Source organism: Amphiprion ocellaris, chromosome 10, assembly GCF_022539595.1.
Source record: "Amphiprion ocellaris isolate individual 3 ecotype Okinawa chromosome 10, ASM2253959v1, whole genome shotgun sequence".
In the NCBI taxonomy this organism is placed as follows: domain Eukaryota; kingdom Metazoa; phylum Chordata; class Actinopteri; family Pomacentridae; genus Amphiprion; species Amphiprion ocellaris.
Window position 1 is genome coordinate 31,672,664 of NC_072775.1, and position 20,239 is coordinate 31,692,902.

Below are 20,239 nucleotides of genomic sequence, written 5' to 3' on the forward strand. Positions count from 1 at the left end.
TATGCTAAGCGCTTTGAGATGACATACATTGTGAATCTGCACTATATAAATAAAACTGCATTGAACTGAAAGAGCAGCAGCAATAAAAAAAAAAGAGAAATACAAAATTACATTATAAAATAAACATATGTACACATTATAAAAAGAGCACTTTGTATTAAAAATAGATACCCTGAGAAATAAATTGCACATATTTTGTGGTGTTCAGATGTTATATTTTACATGTCCAAGTCAACTCTGTCAGAAGAAAATTACAGGTCAAGCCTCAATCGTTTCATATTCAGTCATCCAAGTCAAGCCTCTAGTTACACCTCGTTATTTGAGACGGGTCCCAATTTGCAGTATTTGTGGTATGCATCTGAAAATATCTCAATCATCACCCACTTTAAGTTCATTAGAGGAGAATTTGGAGTCTGTGTGGACCAGAAAGTGTGACTAGTGGTTCCAGCCTTGCCATAATGCAGACACTGTCTTGCTTTAAAACTTTGTATTAGTATTATTTTTTTAATTTGCAACACTGATGTGCAAACAGTGAAATGAAGACCCAAAGAGACACAAACAGCCTCGACATGCTGCGTGTAAATGACGTGGTTTGGAGCAAAAAACAGAATCGGCAAAGGCAAATAAATATCCCTGCAGCTCTGAGTTGCAGTGCTCTTCTAATTTAATGCAGCATTTTGTGGTTTGCATCTGAAAAAATCCCCCTTATCGCTCTTTCAGCTGCATCCGAGGAGGACTTGGAGTCGGTGCGAACCAGGAAGTGAGCGGCGGGGAACCGTGTGGCTCCTCCTCGACGCTCTCCGACGTTAAAACGACTCGTCGCTCGACATTTCGGGCCACTGCATCATCAGCGCTGACGTGGAAACTACGTGAGCGCGGACACACGGCGTCCACCCACGCTGTCACCGGTGACGAGTCACACGACGTCAAAAAAAGTTCGGTAAGTCGCTGCAAAGCTGTCGCGTTTCAGCCTCGGCGGCCAGGAGGAGGAGGGCGCCGGAAAACGACGTTCTCCGCCAAAGTTTTGCATCAAAAGCTTCGATTAGCCGAGAAACGTGGAGAGAAAAAAAACGTTCTCGGTTCCTCTCTGACTTCACCGAGCTGCGTCAAGTTCACAGTCGGAAGTGTGTCTTTTCAGTATAAAAGCAGATGCAGGAACTTGCTCAGACGCTGCTCTGCACAATTGCAATAACATGAGAATACATGCAGGTCTCAGTAAGAGATCAGTGAGATGATATAATTAGATTAGAGTCAACAAAAAAGCAGTAAAAGTGCAGTTTAATATAAATAATCTCAATGGAATAACTTTAAAAACAGTTTGAATGTGCTAAAATCAGATATATACAATGTGAGCAGTATTAATAGTACGTGGAAATATGTAATACTGATATAGTACATGCATCTGAGAGGAATTAGAATCATTGACACTTTTAAACGTAGCCTTACAACCCATCTCTTTCGCCTGGCTGTTATGAGTGTCCTACCATAGTTTGAATTTTTATTTGTTTATTTTTTCTTAATCTTTTCTAATCTTTTATTATTTCAACCAGTGTTGTTTTAGGACACCATGTGCATTAGTCTCCAAGTTCTTTTTTCTGGTTTCGCTTTCTATGTTCTATGTATTATTCAGTCAAAATGCTACGAATTCCACTGATTTGTTTTGAACGGTGCTATATAAATAAAACTTGATTTGATTTGATGCAGCATGAATACGATGGTATGAACGCGCCGAGTGTATAAATTAAATAACATGTGGGGAATGTAAGTGTGCTATGTAAATACCATGTAAAGAAACATTTATGTAAATATAAATAAAGGGATAAATGACAGCAGGAACTGCATAATTAGTGCATATGAGATGCAACCATAGTGAAAAATTCAATAAGGTGACAATATATGTATTATATGTATGTGTGTGTGTGTGTATATATATATATATATATATATATATATATATATATATATATATATATATATATATATATATATATATATAGTACAATTACTATGATGCATTAGTAAAAAATAAACAAATAGAAAAGTAAGAAAAAATAGTGACAATGATGCTCAAACAATAAAGTAATATTGCACATGTTAATGAAATATAGCACACAATACTGAAGCTGATGTACATACTATTGAGGATGTAATACTGCAAGGGATATTGATGTTATTGTTCAGATCTAAAGGTTCCATATTGTGAAACTTTTCTGCAAAGGTGGTTTATTTCACTATGACTGTATAATTGCTAGCTTTATGGCTGTTCAAATGTTCTGCTTTGCTCTGAGAACCAATGAGCTGCTGCTGTTCCCGCCCCCTTCAGGAAGAACACGCCCTCTGCCTCTGTGATTGGCAGCCAGAGCTGTCAATCACAGTTTGAGCTGGATGACTGTTGGTCAGTTAGATGCTATGGCACAAATGGGTCAAATTCTTATTCATTTGTAAAACTGGGAGGCTCAATGGTTGTAGGAGGGTTTGAGTTACTTCAACAGCTTTTTTTTTTTTTTTTTTTTTTTTTTTTTTTTTTACACGTTTAAGTTTTTAAAGTAGCTACAAAACATGAAAAAAATAGGATTTTTGTTACGTGGACAGAAGGAGTTAAAGCAGCCATATGTAAAAAACAAACAAAAAAACCCAACAAACTTTCAAGACTGAAATTTACTGCAAATTTCTATTACATGAACAATTTACTGCTGATTTTTGTCAATAAAAAGCACAGTTCGGAAGAACAGTTTCATTTCATTTTCAAAGAGAAGTAGATTTTTCTTCCAGTCTTTGCATAATTTGTTCAAATTGATCTGTTCTCACAGGATGTTACTTAAAAGCAAAGACTATAAATATATATGTATATATACAGTCTGTGCTCGAAAGACATGAGAAAAGAAATAAAAATAGTGTTAATGAGTAGAATTTATATTTAAAGACAAATTTAATGAGCTTTGCAGTAATTCTGAATACTGGGTTCTGGGAATTTCCAGTGTAATTTCCATCTGATTTTATGTTTGCAGTTGGAGAACATCTTTAAATATGATGTTTCACTGTTTCAGTAGAAGTAGCATGCTTAAATAGTCAAAATGTTTGAATGAAAATGTGCTTTCTGGCTGGTGACTGTGATGCTGCCCGACTCTGACATTCAGGGACTCTAGTTTGATCCATCTAATGACCGGTAAATTAAAAACAATTTCTTTATTACTCAGATCTCTACAACTTTTCTCTGCTGCTATTTTGCCTCCTAGAACCAGAATCTAATTAAATCACATCTGAGTTGTAACAGTCTCTGTCCTGAAGTGTGAAAACATGCCTAGAGTTCAGTCTGCCAGCTCTGCCCGGTGGCTGCCGCACATAACGAGCACCAGAAGACAAAGTTATATAACACAAATTTGTCACAAGCTGAATAAACAGTCCGTCTCAAAGGAGATCTTACGACGAATCATCCTGACTTGCGCACACAAACTGGCAGATAAATGGAAACACGAGAGTCTGCAGCACAAAGTAGAAAGGAATCAGAATGTATTGGGAGTTCTGTCTCATGCTCCTATAGAATTACGCAATTTTCCTCTTGTATTAGTCTTCTATCGGATTGAAATGTGACACTATTTGTTCAGCTCACCGTGTCATTATTCTGCACTTCACTGCAGTGGAATTAATGCTGTTATTTCTGCTTCTTTGCACGCAGCCGTCTGCCGCCTTGTTCGCTGTCACTCTTGAACTGAATTGTACTGAATGAGATTAGTCCAGTATTAAAAGGGGATGTTTTTAAGTGGCAGTGCAGTTCTTTAAAACTAAATAGCAACTTTCAGGTATGAGAAAATGAAAAGGCTGCAGGTTAAATGCTAAATACGTCTGTATGATTCAGGAAAGGCTGCTTATCTGAGGTTTGTCCGTGACCCAATATCCTGTTTCATACAAAACCAGTATCAAATGAACTCTGGGAGAAAGTTTAACACGGTCATTTGGTTGTGTTTGGTTTCTGAGAGTAATATTGGAGAGGAAAACATTTGCATGACATTTGCTGGCCTCAGTAATTTTGTTAATAATTTGCTTGCGTGTCTGTTTAGGTAGTCGACCATGGAAACCTCAGTATCGTCTCAGCTGGACAGCAGTTTGAATGACTCGGTCACAGATGGAGAAGATAACCAAAGTGAAACTAGTCCGTCTCCTGCAGACCGTGATCAGGTATTCACACACGTTGTACTTGAATTTCAGCAGTTTAAAGCACTACTTCAAACCTTACATATTTACAAAGAGGTGGTCAGCATGGAGGCTTAGCCAATGTGTTTCCCCTCCATTTACCCAAAGCATAACACTATTTTGTGCTTTTTTGGCATTTTTACATGAGCAAATGTGGGTCTAAACGTCTCATTTGATGCCTGCAGGTGTCGCTTGCTGCAGAGTCTTCTGGTGTGACTGTTGTCCAGCTGTCTGATGGTCAGACGGTGCAGGTTCAAGGAGTCATCCAGGCCCCTCAGACGTCGGTTATACAGTCACCACAAGTCCAGACCGTCCAGGTGAGGACGCAAGCTGAGAGAACACAGAGAACCGGCCGGTTAGAACATGTAATGTTGGATGTCGGTGCCATATCTGGAGTGCAGGTTATGTAAAAATATCTGCATGAGATGAGTAATGGGGTCAAAGTCAGTAGGTCATTCGAGAGCAGTTGAAAAGTAAATCTCAGTCCTGTTAGTGCATGCTAAGTCTCCAGTTTGTGAGCAAAAACCTGCAGATCAAATCAGATTTCTCAGAGCAGGATTTAATTAATCAGTTAATCAGACTTTATACAGCACTTTTCATACAAGTAAAATGCTACACAGAGTGTAGTAAAACAGTGCAAACAACCCCCACGGTAAACTTATTAATAAAGAACCAGATGAAATAAAACAAGATAAAATAAGTTCAATAAATAACTAAAATAAATAAAATAAAATGCATATTATTACAATAGAGATAGAAATATGTAAAAATAAATAAATAAAAAATTAACATAAAAATAAACACTGAATAAGAAATGATAAAAATTAAGAAACTAAAAGTGTACATTAAATAGAGTAAAATATGTCAATAGGTGAATAAATAGAGAAGTCAGTGAATGAAATGAATTCTGAGAGGAGTAATAAATAAATCAGATCTATCAAATCAATCAAAATCCTGACTTAAAAGTCAAAAGTCAAGTCTCAGGTCATTTAAGATAAGTCCTGGTTGCATTTTAATTCACTGAAGAGAAGGTTCCTCAAAACATAGACTAGAGTGGAGTTTTATAACCATTTGCATGTGTATATTGCAGTACAGGTGCACTGGAATTCTTTTTTGGGTTTTCTCAAGTCAGCTTTATATACTGGAAAAAATAAAATAATGAAAAAGGTAAGAGCAGCAGCGATTTAAAAAAAAGAGAAATACAAATATGCATTATAAAAATAAAATATGTACACAATATAAAAAGAGCACTTTGTATAAACAAAATATATAACCTGAGAAGTAAATTGCACATATTTTTTGGTGTTCAGATGTTATATTGCAAATGTCCAAGTCAACACTGTCGGAAGGAGACAACTTCAGGTCAAGCCTCAATAGTGTCAGTTTCAGTCATCCAAGACAAGCCTCTAGTTACACCTCTTGTTATTTGAGACGGGTCCCAGTTCAGTCAAAGCAGGCCTCGAGCAAAAGACCAAGTGAAATATCAACTCCTCAAGTCCAAAAGACATGCACAGAAAACTGTTCGCTTTATATTTTGTTTAATAGTTTACACATTGCTGTCAGCGTGAATGAACTTGTAGCTGCGGTGTGTAGGAGCCGCTCTGCAGGGTTTGTGGTTTGCATGCAGTGCATCTGTTAATAGGATTGATGTGAGCAGCAGGAGCCGAGGTTTAAGCTCATCAGTCTAACCTTCACATTCAGGAGGTGTTGTTGTGTCTGGGCAGGCCGACGTATCGCACAACACCGAGCTGCGAGGTGACACTGTAATGCTCACTGCAAGTAATCAGATTACTTTATTAAATATTGCGGTGTGGACGACATACATGAGCTGTTTGAGTTTTTATAGTGCTGGAGCAAAAATCTTTTTCTCACAGGTGCCACTTTAATTGCAAAGCAGATGTTCCTTCGTCATCTCCTGTTATAAAAGAGACTGAAAAAGAGACCAAATCTGTGAGCTGCACAGTGAAGCGGTGCACATGTATACCGCAAAGTGGTTTTGTCGCCCGATTTCAAAGTACTTGGCACTTTCTGTCAGCGAGTCTATCGGTAACATGACGGACTGAAGTTTCACAGTAATAATTACATTCTCATTGAAATAAATCAGCGATTCTCACAGTACAGCTCTGTTTGAGCAGCTTTAATAGTATAACTTTATAATGTTCACTTCCCTAAGCATCGTTGAATATCTGAGTAGTACTGCTTTGAGAAGACTGGAAAAGGGATTACATTTTAGTTCAATTCGATGCAGTTTTATTTATATAGCGCCAATTTACAGCATATATCTTCTCGTGGCACTTCACATAGTAAGGTACAAATTTTAAGTCAGAGAAACGCCGCACATGTTCACCGCAAAGTGGTTTTGTCACCTAATTTCAAGGTACTTTTTATCAGTGAGTTCTATCAGTAACAAATCTGATTCCTGGTATTGACTGAACTTTCACAGTAATAATCACATCGTCATTGAAGTAAATATCCTGCATCACTAACTTTATGTTTCAACAACTTTAACAACTGGAACCAGGTGCATGAAAGACATTCTACACAACTGTAAATCTGTGTGCAAAGCAGCAGAATCATTTCTTGCTTTCAGAGCATAAACCTGACAAGCACAGGCCTGACCTTAACCCCAGTACCAGTAAATGGATTCAGACACGCCTCAGTTTAACCTGCTGCCTTTGTCTGCCGCAGATATTGTCCTCTAACAGCGCTAAAGCAGCCTTTTGTGTCTGTAACATGCAGCCTTTATGCAGCAATGTGAGTCACGGAGCTTCCTGACTGATGACGCAGAACCAGGTCAACTTCATATCTGTTGTTACTCCAACAATATGATCTGAGTGACAAAATATAAACAGATTTATTTATGCTACAATGAAATGATGCTTGCAGAGAGGAGGGTGGTGACTCTTGCATTCACAAATAATTATGCAGCATGTAGAAGCGAGTCTGTCGAGACATGCAAGGGGTTGAAAAGATTAAAGCTTGAAGTAAAATGTCCTTCTTTGACGTCATGCTTGTCGTTACCAATACAATTTGACTACAGCTGGTGTCTCACAGACCACTAAAAATCTGTGAATGAAAACAAACAACTCCCTCAGTAAAAATATTAGGATGCCAACGTTTTAAAAAAGCAATATTGTGAATTATGCACCACTTTGTATTTAAAATGCTGCCTGTATTCTGCAGATTGCCACCGTTGCAGACCTGGAGGAAGATGAGACGGTTGCAGACATACAGAAGAGACGGGAGATCCTCACCAGGCGTCCGTCCTATCGGTGAGAAGACGTCAACAGCAAACGGGAAGGTGGTGTGCAAATTGTCAAGTCCATGTGGAGTCACTTGTGGAATTCTGTTGTCCGGCAGAAAAATTCTTAACGAGCTTTCGTCGGATTCGCCGGCAGTTCCTAAAATTGACGAGGAAAACACAGAAGATGAACCACAGCCGATCTCCAGCACCACGTCGGCATCGGCACCGACGTCCATCTACCAGACCAGCTCTGGACAGTACAGTCAGTAACACAGCAGCAGTTCACCCACTGTGGAGTTTATTCTGCTCCAGAACATACAGTTAGGAAGTTTCCTCACTGTGTTTGTGCACTTCTAGTAAATGATTCATTCTTCAAGAGAGTACAAAGATGTATTTTCCTTTCTGAAGGCCTCACATGTTCAATAAAGCAGCACAGTTGGCTCCTAAATAACTTCAAATCTAATCAGGAATCCAAAACTGCACCACAGTGGCTGCACTAATTAAAAATTTGCTGGTAGAAAAACAACTTTTTGACCACACAGACTGAATATTTCTTCCTGTAGTGGTCATTGACTACAAGCTTTACCTCCTAAAGCTTGAAAACAGAAATATTGTTCCACTGCAGCTGAGTTATAGCTATACTTTGACCCCATGCAGTTGCGATCAGCCAGGGCAGAGCCATCCAGTTGACCAACCCAGGAGTCGAAGCCCTCCACGGGGCCCAGACCCTGACGATGACCAGCTCTGCTGCCCCACAGCCTGGAGCCACCATCCTGCAGTGTGCAGCTCAGCCAGGAGACTCCCCACAGCAGTTCTACCTCCAGGGAGGACAGATGCTCATCCAAGGTGAGCTGCAAGTCATTTTGAATCTAAAACCACATATAAAACACATTTAAAAAAAGATACAGTCTTGAATTTCCAATGAGTTTACAACTCTGAATTTTCTATATTCATCTTTGTAACAAATAACAATTATGCATTTTGGGTCTTTCTCAAATTTATTATAGGCATTCTAGAAATATGACAAAATCTGCTGGGTCAAAAATACACATACAGCAACTTGAACATCAGTTCTGGTGATGCAGAAAGCTGTTCATCAAATTTTCTTTGTGGCATGACCTTCTCGTTAGTGACAACAGTGGACTACAGCTGGTGACTCCTCTGAGCCAATTTAAATTGGCCCCATTTGCTACACTCATTGGAAATTAGAGAGAGTGCTGAAATTCAGTATTTTCACATTTTCTTGCAGCACCTCACAGATTTCTGAGGAGTGTCCTTCCATCCCTGTACAGCAATGAGGCGTAAATTCTACACAGTTGAAGTAACATTCTATTTGCAATATATTTGACAATGACAATCCCCAAATGAAACCTTGGGATTAAGTTCACAATAAATCATAGGATTTAGTAAATGTACAGGATACAACCTTGTCCAAGGGAGTGAAGTGCGACAGTCCACAATTTGACCTGGAATCAGTACAGCTTCAGCAGTGCATAATGGTTCAACATCACTGTCAGTTGTAAATAAATGTCAGTATAATTAAGGGTTTTAATATGACAAAATGAAAACTACCACTTGTCTTCACTCAGCACCTTTCAAGGAATCTTTCTGGCTGTCACACATACAGTTTTTCACCGGTGTTGCATTTATGTTGTCCTTTAATAATGCTTCCTGTGAGATTTTACACGAACAGAGCAGAAAAATCTAATCTATCAATGAAACATCAACATCTTTGAGATCTTCCTTATGAAGAACTTCCTGGAGTTCATCTTTTTCCTCTGATAAAGGTGCAGTCACATTTTAAAAGCAGTTATTTGTTGTCAGTGAGGCTGTGGAAATCACTAAGACTGAAGAATGAAGACTTCCTCTGTAGATTTTATCTGCTGTGCATGAAAGCTGCTCCGCCTCAGAGCCTTTCTTCTTCATCTTCTTATCCAGCTTCTCCTGAATCTCTGTGATCCCACTCAGCTTCAGTTTCCTGCTGTGATCTGATCCACTGCTTCTGATCTACGAAACTAGTTCAGTAAAAATCTTCTCACATCTCACTGATCTCAGTGATTGAGAGCTTAACTTCTCCTGAAGGACCTTCATGTCCTTCTGTTTCCATGGATGGACCAGAATTAGCAAAGTCTCCAGAAGCTCTTTTTGCATCTCAGTCTCTAAGTTTGTACTGCAGTTGAGACTCTATCGTGGCTTCTGCTCAAGAGATAGAAATAAACAATGAACCATCTTAATCTTGTCATGAAATGAGGATGTTCTCTTGAACCCTCTCAGGTTGATAAGCTAATGTTTTTCAAATTTAGCTAGAGCTGTCATGCTTTTTTTTTGCCCAATTGCAGACATCAGAAGCCTCATCTTCAGGTCCTACATGACTATAATCATCTTGGAGTTCCATCTTCTTCATCTCCTTCACTAAACCTGCTAATATGGGGGTTCTGACCGCTGTTTGAAGGTCTGTCCATACTTGAGAGCAGCTGTGAATTTTCCCTTTTCATCCCAGAAGCTTTTAATACATTTTGTGCAGTAGCTGTGTCCACAGAAAATAGGCCCCGGAACCTTCAGCAGATCCAGACAGATCAAACAGGAAAGCATTTCTGTGTCCAGATAAATTCCTTACTCTGCTTTCATAAATAGCATAACACAGTTTCTTTCTTTCCGATATTTATTTGGTGTTTAGCTGCCGATACACTGTGTGCTCTTGCCCTCAGTCGTAGCTTGGAGCAGGAAAATGTCTGAACAGAATGGAAGTAGTTGTACCTAAGAGACCAGAAAGATGAGGCTGCAGAGCTTCATTCGAGCGATCTGAAGACGCAGTTTGTGCTGAGTGACTGTTTAAATTATGAACACCAACAACTGAAGTTACCTAGATGCATATATTCACTGACTTTTACCTTAATGCTGGTGGAGATAAAGGAAGATTTCAGTCATATCTGAGATTTATTTAAATAAATCAAGCCATAAACACATAAAAACCTGTGAAACCCATGCATTTACTATTACAGACATCTTCTATAAACATTTACTTGTCGTTTGACTGCTTTTTTAGTTCAGATGTCATCATTTGAAGCACTGTTGCTTTCAGGATTAAAATCAATCGTCTTTTTGAGATAACACTTTCTGTCAAAACTTCAGAAACAACATGTTGTTGAAATTTAGTAGAAGCTGAAGTTAAATTTAAACTTGCATTTAATGACAAAAACTTGACGGTAACACAAAGAACTCCTGTGTTTTATCAGAAGTCTACCATTTTTTCTAATGCACCCTCATTAGACTTGACTTTTGCTCACTGCTGGTACTTTTTATTGTATATTTTTATCTGTAGTTGTACATTAAATGGCATGGATATTTTTGGGCTTCAAATTCTGTATTCGTTCCTGTTTAGATTTTGCACTGCAATTATTGATAACTTCTGTCAAATTCTTGTTTCTCTTGGTACCATCCATTTTCTCAATGCTGTGGCAGCTGCTGCTCAAACTAGTGTTATTTATTTATCTGGTGTCGGTGTTAGTGGGACACAGAACCCCCATTTGTGTTTGCTGTTTGGTTCCTTCCAGCTGAAGAATTCTGTAGCTGCAGAGTTTAGCAGCAGAACTGTCGTCAAATCATGGTGTTAAACACAGTGTGAAGTCTGAATAACTAATCTCAGCTCGCACCGTGAAACTTTGTTACATTGATAATTAGTAAGAGTGTCAGAATTCATCTATTTAAGCAGCATTTGTTCACCCACAAGTGATTTATATCAGCATAGCTTGATGTCTCTTCATTTTTCTGTTTTTTAAACTTTTATTCTTCTGGATTAATCGAGGTTTTTAGTGCTAGTTAGAAAGTTGTTGTTTTTTCAGAAACATATTGAGGATTTTCTTATTCAAGAGACATCAGTCAACTGTTTAGCACAACAGTGTATTCTTTACAGTGTCTGAATCTTCTCTCATTGCCCTTGAGGGATTTCTGTGCATGTGTTTCATATGCTGTTTCCCCAATGAGGATTTGAAGTCCATCTCCTGCAAATGAGCAGTATGTTGGAAGCATGTTGGAGCAGCTTTTATATACAGGGAGATATTTCAGAATTTTGCTTCATGCATTGTGAAATTGAAGAAACTTGGGGTGTGAATAACTGAGCTCAGCCATGACAGCTTTAACAATGTTGTTAATCAGCAGGAGCGTCAGAATTCCCCTTATTTAAGAAGCTCTAGTTCACCCACAAGTGATAATTATCAGTGCACCTTGGCATCTCTTATTCATTTTTATTTTTATTCTGCTGGATTATTCTTGTCTTTGGGTTCTAGTTTGACCATTGCTGTTCTGTCAGAAATTTACTGAGGATTTTCCCGTTAAAAAAGCATCAGTCAGCTGTTTGAAACAAGTTTATGTTGTTTGCTGTGAGGATTTCAAGTGTATTTCCTGCAGATACGGAAGGCAGCATGTTTCTGGAAGAGCAGTGGAAGTTTGAATTGATTTTATGTGACTTTTACTTCATGCATTGTTGAACTGCAGCGGAAATTTGGGGTCTGAATTCAGAATTTTCCTAATTTACACAGAATTAGTTCACCTAAAAGTATTAAATATGAGTGTTACCTTGGTGTCTCTCACTCATTTGTATTTTTTATCATTATTTGTGTTACAAGTTTGGATTGTTGGTTTTTATGTTCTGTTTATAATTCTTAAGGTCTGTACCTTACTATGCTTAATGCTGCAAGATGAAATACATTGTGCAGTATATAAATAAAATTGCATTGAATTGAATAGAAGATTCTAGTTAGAAAGCTAGTTGTTGTTTTGAAGATTTTCTCTTTGGTTGTTTAAAAACAGCAATCTTCATAATGTTGGTTGTTATTTTGTGGATTTCAGTTGCAACTTTAATGAAATGAGCTCAACAGTTTCTGTAAGAGCAGCGGAATTTTTAATCACTTTTGCACTATTTCTCCTTGCAGCTGAAACTTGGGGTCTGAATTCAGAATTTTCCCAATTTAAGCAGGATAAGTTCACCTAAAAGTATTAAATATCAGTGTTAGATTGGTGTCTGTTACTCATTTGTATTTTTATTATTTGTCTCATTAGGTTCTAGTTAGAAAATTGTTGTTTTGATGATTTTAAAAACAGCAAATCTAATCTTTTCATAATACTGGTTGTTATTTTGTGGATTTCAGTGACTTGAGTTGTGGTTGCAACTTAAATGAAACGATGTGAAAGGAAAAAAAAAACCCTGAGTTGTCTGCGCTGCACCTCGCACAACTTCAATCAGGGAGCTCAACAGTTTGCATGGCAGCCACTTGGGACACAATATCCTCTTGTTTGTTGAGCGTCTCTCTAGTTGCGTCACTAGGGCTAAAAATACAAGCCCTCCACTAGCACCCTCCTCCCTGCCTGCCTCCCTCCCTGCCTGCCTGGCTCACATTAGTGTTTCTCTACTTCAGCGTCTGATCCGCGGGGGGGGGGGGAGGGAGGGAGGGAGGGAGGGACTCTAATCCAGGGTGTTTTACTGACTTCAGCGGGCAGGAGTGATGTCATTGTGATGTCAATGCCTGTAATTGTAATCGGGCTGCAAAGTTGACGAGTGACCACTCAGAGAGAGAGATACAGAGAGTGAAGCCAGAAGGAGAAAAGTGGGGAGATATCGAGTGAAGCAGGGAAGAGAATAAGGGCAAGAGGAGTGTGCGCTTTTTGTGTTTTTTTATTGTGTGCTGAGGTTGTCTTACTGCCGTGGTGCTGGATTATTGGAAACAAGAGATGGCTGTAACCGGGGATGAGACTGAGTCAGGTACAGTTTTTCCTTTTTAAGCGGAACAGTCTGAATGTTTTCTTTTAAGGGGGATGTTTGTGTATGTGTTGTTTGGGGATTTCAAGTAAATCTGCAGATACAGTAAGCAGCGTGTTTCTAGGATTTGTAGATTATTTACCCAGCTGTAAGCAGAATGTTTAATCACTTTTGCGCTACTTTTACTTCATGCACTGTGAATTTGAACGCGAAAGGTGGCAGTTTAACACAGGAAAAGCACTGTGACAGTTGAGGGAGAAGGAGAAAAAAACAGATCTAACAAGTCAAGAAGCGTTTGGTTAGTGTGCCTGTTCCTGTCATTCAGTATCCCGCTGTTAGACCCACATACATGCGCTGGGTTTGCTCTCGCCACAGTGGTTGTCAGGCAGACAGGGAGGGAGGGGAGGAGGGTAAGGAGTAAAGGGGGAGGGCGTGGGGTAAGAGAGTTGTCGGTTTGACGTCACTCCGGTTTCCTGGAACAGAAGCCAGGCAGGGAAGAGAGAATGCAAAACGGGCAAGAGAGACGCACACACTGACGTCAGCAGCAGCCCGAGTCACTGTTATCACGATGACAGAGGAACAGTGTGTGTGTGTGTGTGTGTGTGTGTGTGTGTGTGTGTGTGCGCGCGCACCTGCTGTGTGTCTTTCTGAATGAGTGTGTGTTCGTGGATGGCCGAGGGAGGGAGAAGACGGCAGAAAGTTCTCAGGAACAAAGTGAAAAAGAGAAGCTGGAACGGTATGAGACAGCGTGCAGAGAGCGGTTAACAGTTGAGTCATCTAAGTGATGACTCAACTCAAACAGCGCACAAACCACATCCAGACAACCGCTCTTCTTCTCTGTTCTTTTTCTTATGGCTTTTTCAAGAATCGGCATCACTTCTCTTGCAATAATCTGCCAGTTATCAGAAGCACACAGATAAACAGCTCTCATGTGAACGTTGCTTCTTGACAGCTAGGGCAAGTGTGGGTTGGTAAAAGCTATTTTATCCACATAAATTAGCCAAACCTGCTCATGAATTACACACACACACACACACACACACACACACACACACACACACACACACACACACACACATATATATATATATATATATATATATATATATATATATCAATAAATGAACACAGCATAATATTAATCAATGTTAACGTTCAAATATATGTTCCAGGCATGTCAGAATTCAGAAACCTGCACTGCATTAAGCCTTAAAGTCATGTGTGTTGACCAAACAATAATAATATAATTCAATAAAATTGATGCCAAAGCACAGCTGGGAAGCTCCTCTGTAACTGACCAAACCTGTGTTTTAGTTCTTGTGGTGGCAGCACCAATCCTAAAGCATGAATTCCTATTTTATGTGCGCAATTTAGGAACCAAAATCGCTCACATGTGGTTAAAAGTTCAAAACAAAGTCCTTCTGACACCTGTTGTGCAGCTCAGAGACCCTCACATGTAGGGAAGGTTTGAGAAAGCTTTTCATTTCTGCTTTAAATGTGGAAATAACTAGAATTCGGGGTATTTCAATTCACATCTTTTAGCTCATTCGGCAACTTTGCATCGAGGCGACTGCATATTAACATCTTACAAGGCCATAAATGGAATAAGCCATTCTTTCAAATCCAATTTTTCAACATGTTGGGTCATATAAGGACAAATACCTGCTGGCAGGAACAGTCACGGTCAGAGGAAATTCATCTCGTAAGGCCGGAAGGAGAGCGGATAAGTGTTGTTGGCTGTAGTCGCTGCCTGATATCCTCTGATGAAGTACATGCATGTTTACTGCATTTTGAAGAGGGGAAAACATCAAGAAAAAGACAGTGGGATTGAACTAGAAAGTTGATTTTAAAAAATAGGTTTTGTATTTTTCACTAAATTTTAACACTTGTGTCCATCTTTGCCCCCTTCAGCTGCCACAGGAGACATCCCCGCGTACCAGCTGCGTTCGCCCAACTCGGGCCTGGCTCAGAGCATCGTGATGGCGGCGTCTCCGGGCGGCATGCAGAGCCCGTCGTCGCAGCATGCCGAAGAAATCACCCGCAAGAGGGAGGTCAGACTGATGAAGAACAGGTAGGAGATAGTGCCAGAAGCAAAACATGGTGACTGAAGCTGTGGGAGGTTTTCTGGTTCAACATGAAAATAAATCGCTCTGTAAGGGATCACTGAGAAAAGGAGTCGATACGCCTGTGTTAATTGTGCAATACATAAAGAATGCACACGTCATTACTTGACCCTAAATGTTTGAATCTTGGTGTATTTCCTGCTGTTAATCTGGAAAAATGGAATCCTGCAAATTCTGAGTCGCATTTCATGCTTTAAATTTAGTGATTTAGGTTTACAGTTATGTTTTAGGTGATTTTCTGATTCATGCGCTGAAATGAAAAGACTCAACTGTGTCGTCACTGAATTGGAAACTTCCAGAGAACTCTGATTCCGACAATCTGGAGGTTGTTCATGCTTTCTGGCAGCCAAACTTACAACTAGTGCAAAGGCCAAAGCTGCAGCATGCTGCTTTTATAGATGTTCAGATATGCCTCTTGATTCTTCGTGATTGGTGTTAAAATGCTGCAGCAGGTGAATAAACAGTGATCTGGAAACATGGAGATAAACGCGGAAGCCAATGAAAGGTGAACTCGCACTCATGCAGTTGAATCGTGCACATCTTGCATTTTGTCTGCGACATTTTCATCCAGAGACTCAAAACATTTTTCCTCCTCTTTTCCTCTCCAGGGAAGCAGCTCGCGAGTGCCGCAGGAAAAAGAAGGAGTATGTCAAGTGTCTGGAAAACCGCGTAGCCGTGCTGGAAAACCAAAACAAGACGCTGATTGAAGAGCTGAAAGCACTGAAGGACATTTACTGCCACAAAGCCGAGTAGCAGCGGTTTGCTTGTGGTCACGGGCTGAAGACAGTTTACAAACTGTGGCAGCGGAAAAGCAAAAAAAAAAAAAAAACGAAAAAAGAAAGAAGACTCTGGAACAAAAACTGCTTTGACCATCTTTGTTTCTCTGCTCATTCAGACCTGATTTACGCCAAAATTCAGAAGTGTCGTGGGGATTTCGAACAGCTTGCCAGTTTTTGCTCTCGTTCTTATCTTGTGCTCTTTGCATGACTCGAGTGTTAAACGCACTGCGCTTGCTGTTGCTGTTGTGCACGAGGCGAGGCCAGCCAATGAGAGCCAGCCGAAGAAGTAGTAGAAGAAGAAGAAGCACAGGAAGAGCAAATGCAGATGCTTCCTGAAAATGTGCCGCCGCTCGACTACAGCGAAAAAAACAAGTTTCCAGATGAGGTGCACACGAAGCTCCGCAGATCCACCAGCAGCTGCAACAAGGCAACTCCAACCATGTTTACCTGATGTCGTTTGTGTTATTTACGCTTGTGTTTGGTCGTTGCATTCCTTCACGTGGAAACTATTTGGGGAGAAATTTCATCAAGCGTTTAGTCAGTGAAGTGATTTCCTGGATTTCCTAATTTTCAGTTTGTTGAACAGTCGCAAACAAGCAAAATAGAAGAATTCGACATGAAAATCCTATTTATGTTTGACATTTATGCACATGGTGAATTAATTATTTGAATCGAGTAAGCAAAGGTATTTTTATTTTTTCATTACTGAAGTAAATTAATCATGAAACGGACGAACACAGCTGTTCTTTAGTCAAAGCACAGAGTATATGGAGTGTCAGTACGGATGATATTTAATTTTCTATTCACAAATATACGAACAACTTCACTCGAAAACTTAATATATATTCTACCAAACAAATGTTACCTACTGAGTAGTCATATGAAGAGATGCTTTGCTTGTTATATCTTGAAAAACAACAAATTTATAGATGGATATTTTACATTGATGCACAGCTCCAAGAATAAGAGTTTTGCTTTCCTGGCGAGCATCACGTTTGTTTTAGAAATGACGGATATCCACTTTTGAATTAAACTGTATTTGATTACGGCTTGATATTAAAATGCTCTGTTTAAAGGGTGATGCCAATTTCTTTACTCTTTGTTTTTGTAAAGACGTTTTATTTTAAATATAAATATATACATATATAATATATCGACTTGTGTTCATGTTTCTGGTGATATTGGAAAATGCTCGCTTTCTCTGTTTCTGTTGATGTAGATGTTGAGTTTTGTTCCGGTGATTCTGTTTAATTAACATGTTTTATTTTCTTTTCAGCACGTAGAAAAGAGTAACAGACCCTGACGTTCGTTACGCTTCGGCTGCCAAAGCTTTTTAAGAAACAGTTTGGTATTTATCTGCTGTTTAGCTCAATGGCAACAGTGTGAGTCATCCTGTCTGCAGTCTCCATATTTACCAGCCAAATACATGTCGTGGTTAGGATTCTCAGAGGAGCACCCGTTCTATTCAAGTTTAGAAAAACGCGCGTGACGCTAACATTCAGGTTTTCTTCGATATCCGGTGAGGTGAATTTTGTTTCTGCAGTTAGTTTTTGCTGTTTTAAATGGCTCCAAATTTTACCAGGTGTTTTCTTCTCCGTGTACTTCTTCATTTGAATTGTAAAACTATTTTTTGTTTATCTAATAAAACAATCAAATTTGACATGGAGTGTGATTTGTTGCTTCTGCGATGCAATGGCGCAGCCGGCCTTTCTGTGTTTGTGCATTTAAAGTTGTACAAAATGAATTTCTTCCTCTATTTTCCCGCTGAAAAAGGTACTTCAGCGCTGTAATTTAAAACCAGAATGCAGGACCATTACGTTAATTAATTAGTTTCGAATTGGTTTGCCAGAGCTGAAGAGGGGAACAAATGTAGTGACAGAGATGGAATGGGCTACAGCAGCAAACAATAGTCAAATTTTGTGTTCAGATGAAGGATTACAGTTTAAAAAAGGCCAATGTTTGAAACACACCTTGCCAGATTTTGCTTAATTACTCTCGCTGCCAGAGGAAAGACACGAAAATTCCACCCATTAGACTTGAATTCACTTTACAATAAAGCCTCACACAGTCCACCGGTGCAGTAATTGGAGCGTATTTGTAACATTTTCTGTGAATTACTAGAATAACGATACCAAAGCTTCAAATTCTCAGTGACATTAAGCTGTGTTTGTGACCAACAATGTGCAAAGCTGCCCAGAATACAGTGAGTCAAGGTTACAGCAGCTAGCAGTACGATGGTGCCTATAGTGGAAAAACCTTGGAGAAGCTCGGCTTGCAGAGGAATGATTACAGCCTAAAAAGGAAACTACTGAAGCATATGCCGTAATTATGCATCAGCACAGTGGTGGTGTAAGTACTCTTACAGACAAAACGTGGAGACGCACTGCAGGTTTAAATAAAATCAGGAAACTACATTTTATTACTGGATTACTGGTGCACATACATAAAAGATGCATGTAGCAACAGTGATGTCAGTCATCTTTCAAAGCCTTGAGCTTGACGCTTAGTCATCAACATGTTGAAACTGGACCGAGAACTCGAGAAAATGACACTATTATAGTGACCTGCCAACCACAAGACACCCCAGCTCTAAAACATACTCTGCTTAATCATCTACTTTCCTTTAAATGGGGACCATGATTTACTAAATTAACTTCATCCTGTGTCCAAAAAGTCTTAAACCCAGCAATAAAGACCATAAACTTATTAGGAAAATGTTTCCTAAGCTAGAAATTTAAGTGAGAAATGGAATAATTTTCTCATAGACTTCTATATAATCAACTTCTATTGCAACCAAAGGAGTCGCCCCCTGCTGGCTGTCAAAACAAATGTAGTTTAAGTCCTTTCCACGAAAACAACTGTATTTTCGGTTTCGTGGCAGTTCATTTTCAGATAATCTGTGAGATTTTAGTGGTTTCCTTGAAGCAGAAGCACATTATTAACGCATAAAAGAACAACAAATTCTAGTTTATCTTCAAATTTATAAACACTAAGCTTGAAGATACATTCACTTTGTTGAAAAGCTACAGTATAATGGACAAATCCATGAAACGCAGCATTAAATACAATATTTTAATCACCGGATGTCTGAGGTCTCACTCTTTGATATAGGGGTTTTAAACAAATACTATCTTTATTGGCTGAAATAGTAATTACGCTACAGTCTTGTCCATTGTAATTGAAACTGTCTCTTTCTTTGATGATTTCTTTGTAGTGGAACATTTGACATTAGACATATAACGCACATTTAATCAGTGAAATCATTGATTTAAATTCCTGTAATGCTCTGCACAAGAACACATTGTAGTATGAGGATATTCAATTCTATATTTCACTATACGCAGTCCATCATTTGCTCTCACTCAGAGCTTCTATATGTCGAATTCAGGACTGTCTTCGTGTGATTAAACCACATCCAATAATATACACACTGTATATACATGAGTGGCACCAAGGCCAAAGCACACAATGTAGCTGCTGCACTTACATTACCTCTGTATATTGAATACAGTGTAGTTTTATAAATTAAATAATACAGTTAAAACCCCTGATGAAATATTGTAAATAATGGCCAGTTTAATATCTTCCCAACTGTTTTTAATTTCCAAAATTCTCTTTGCAACCATAATATCCATCTGAGGAGGTTGTAACCACACTGAGTGACATCGAAGATACATAAATTAAACTGACGTCTGTTCAAGGTTCTTATGCTTTCGTACTTTTCGTATCAAAAGCAAAACATCTGGCCTTGTTCTCTCCATCCAGCCCATCTCAGTTTCCAACACCCCAGAGATGAAGGGCAGTGATATAACCGAGAAACTGTTAATGGTTTATTTGATTCTTTACAGAACTGTGTCTGTTTTTTGTTTGTTTGTTGTAGCTCAAGGTCATAGGAGGGGTTGTTTGTCTGTAACTTATTCAACAGGAGTGATGCTAAAGTTTCCTTCAGTCGCTAAATGTCCCAGCTTATGCAATGCCCCAAACTTGAGGTTTTTAACTTGCTACTCTGAGGGCACATTTAGTTCTGCTTTGCAAAGTAATAAATCTCTGTTTGTTTGTTTAGATGGATAAGAAAATGAATACATTTTTTTCTAACAAGGCAGACTGATTGTATTCATGTTCAAAGTTCCTGTGATATATTTATAAT

The 20,239-nt window shown here is 39.0% G+C and overlaps 1 protein-coding gene across 3 annotated transcripts; it reads left to right on the plus strand.

Annotated features, from left to right (window-relative positions):
• Window positions 1–783: 783 nt before the first annotated feature.
• LOC111575884 (cAMP-responsive element modulator-like) lies at window positions 784–17,752 on the plus strand. Of its 3 annotated transcripts, none has more exons than XM_055014527.1 (8): window positions 784–940; window positions 4,059–4,176; window positions 4,377–4,508; window positions 7,375–7,463; window positions 7,552–7,697; window positions 8,093–8,281; window positions 15,102–15,261; window positions 15,763–15,910. In XM_055014527.1, the coding sequence occupies exons 2-8, from the start codon at window positions 4,069–4,071 to the stop codon at window positions 15,767–15,769; spliced, it is 831 nt and encodes a 276-aa protein (XP_054870502.1). In that variant the 5' UTR covers window positions 784–940; window positions 4,059–4,068; the 3' UTR covers window positions 15,770–15,910. The 3 variants fall into 3 exon arrangements, with proteins under 3 accessions (XP_054870502.1, XP_023137059.1, XP_023137060.1); XM_023281291.3 differs by lacking the exon at window positions 15,763–15,910 and adding an exon at window positions 15,922–17,752 and having other exon boundaries at window positions 786–940; XM_023281292.3 differs by lacking the exons at window positions 784–940; window positions 4,059–4,176; window positions 4,377–4,508; ... (2 more) ...; window positions 8,093–8,281; window positions 15,763–15,910 and adding exons at window positions 12,916–13,193; window positions 15,922–17,752.
• Window positions 17,753–20,239: the final 2,487 nt, after the last annotated feature.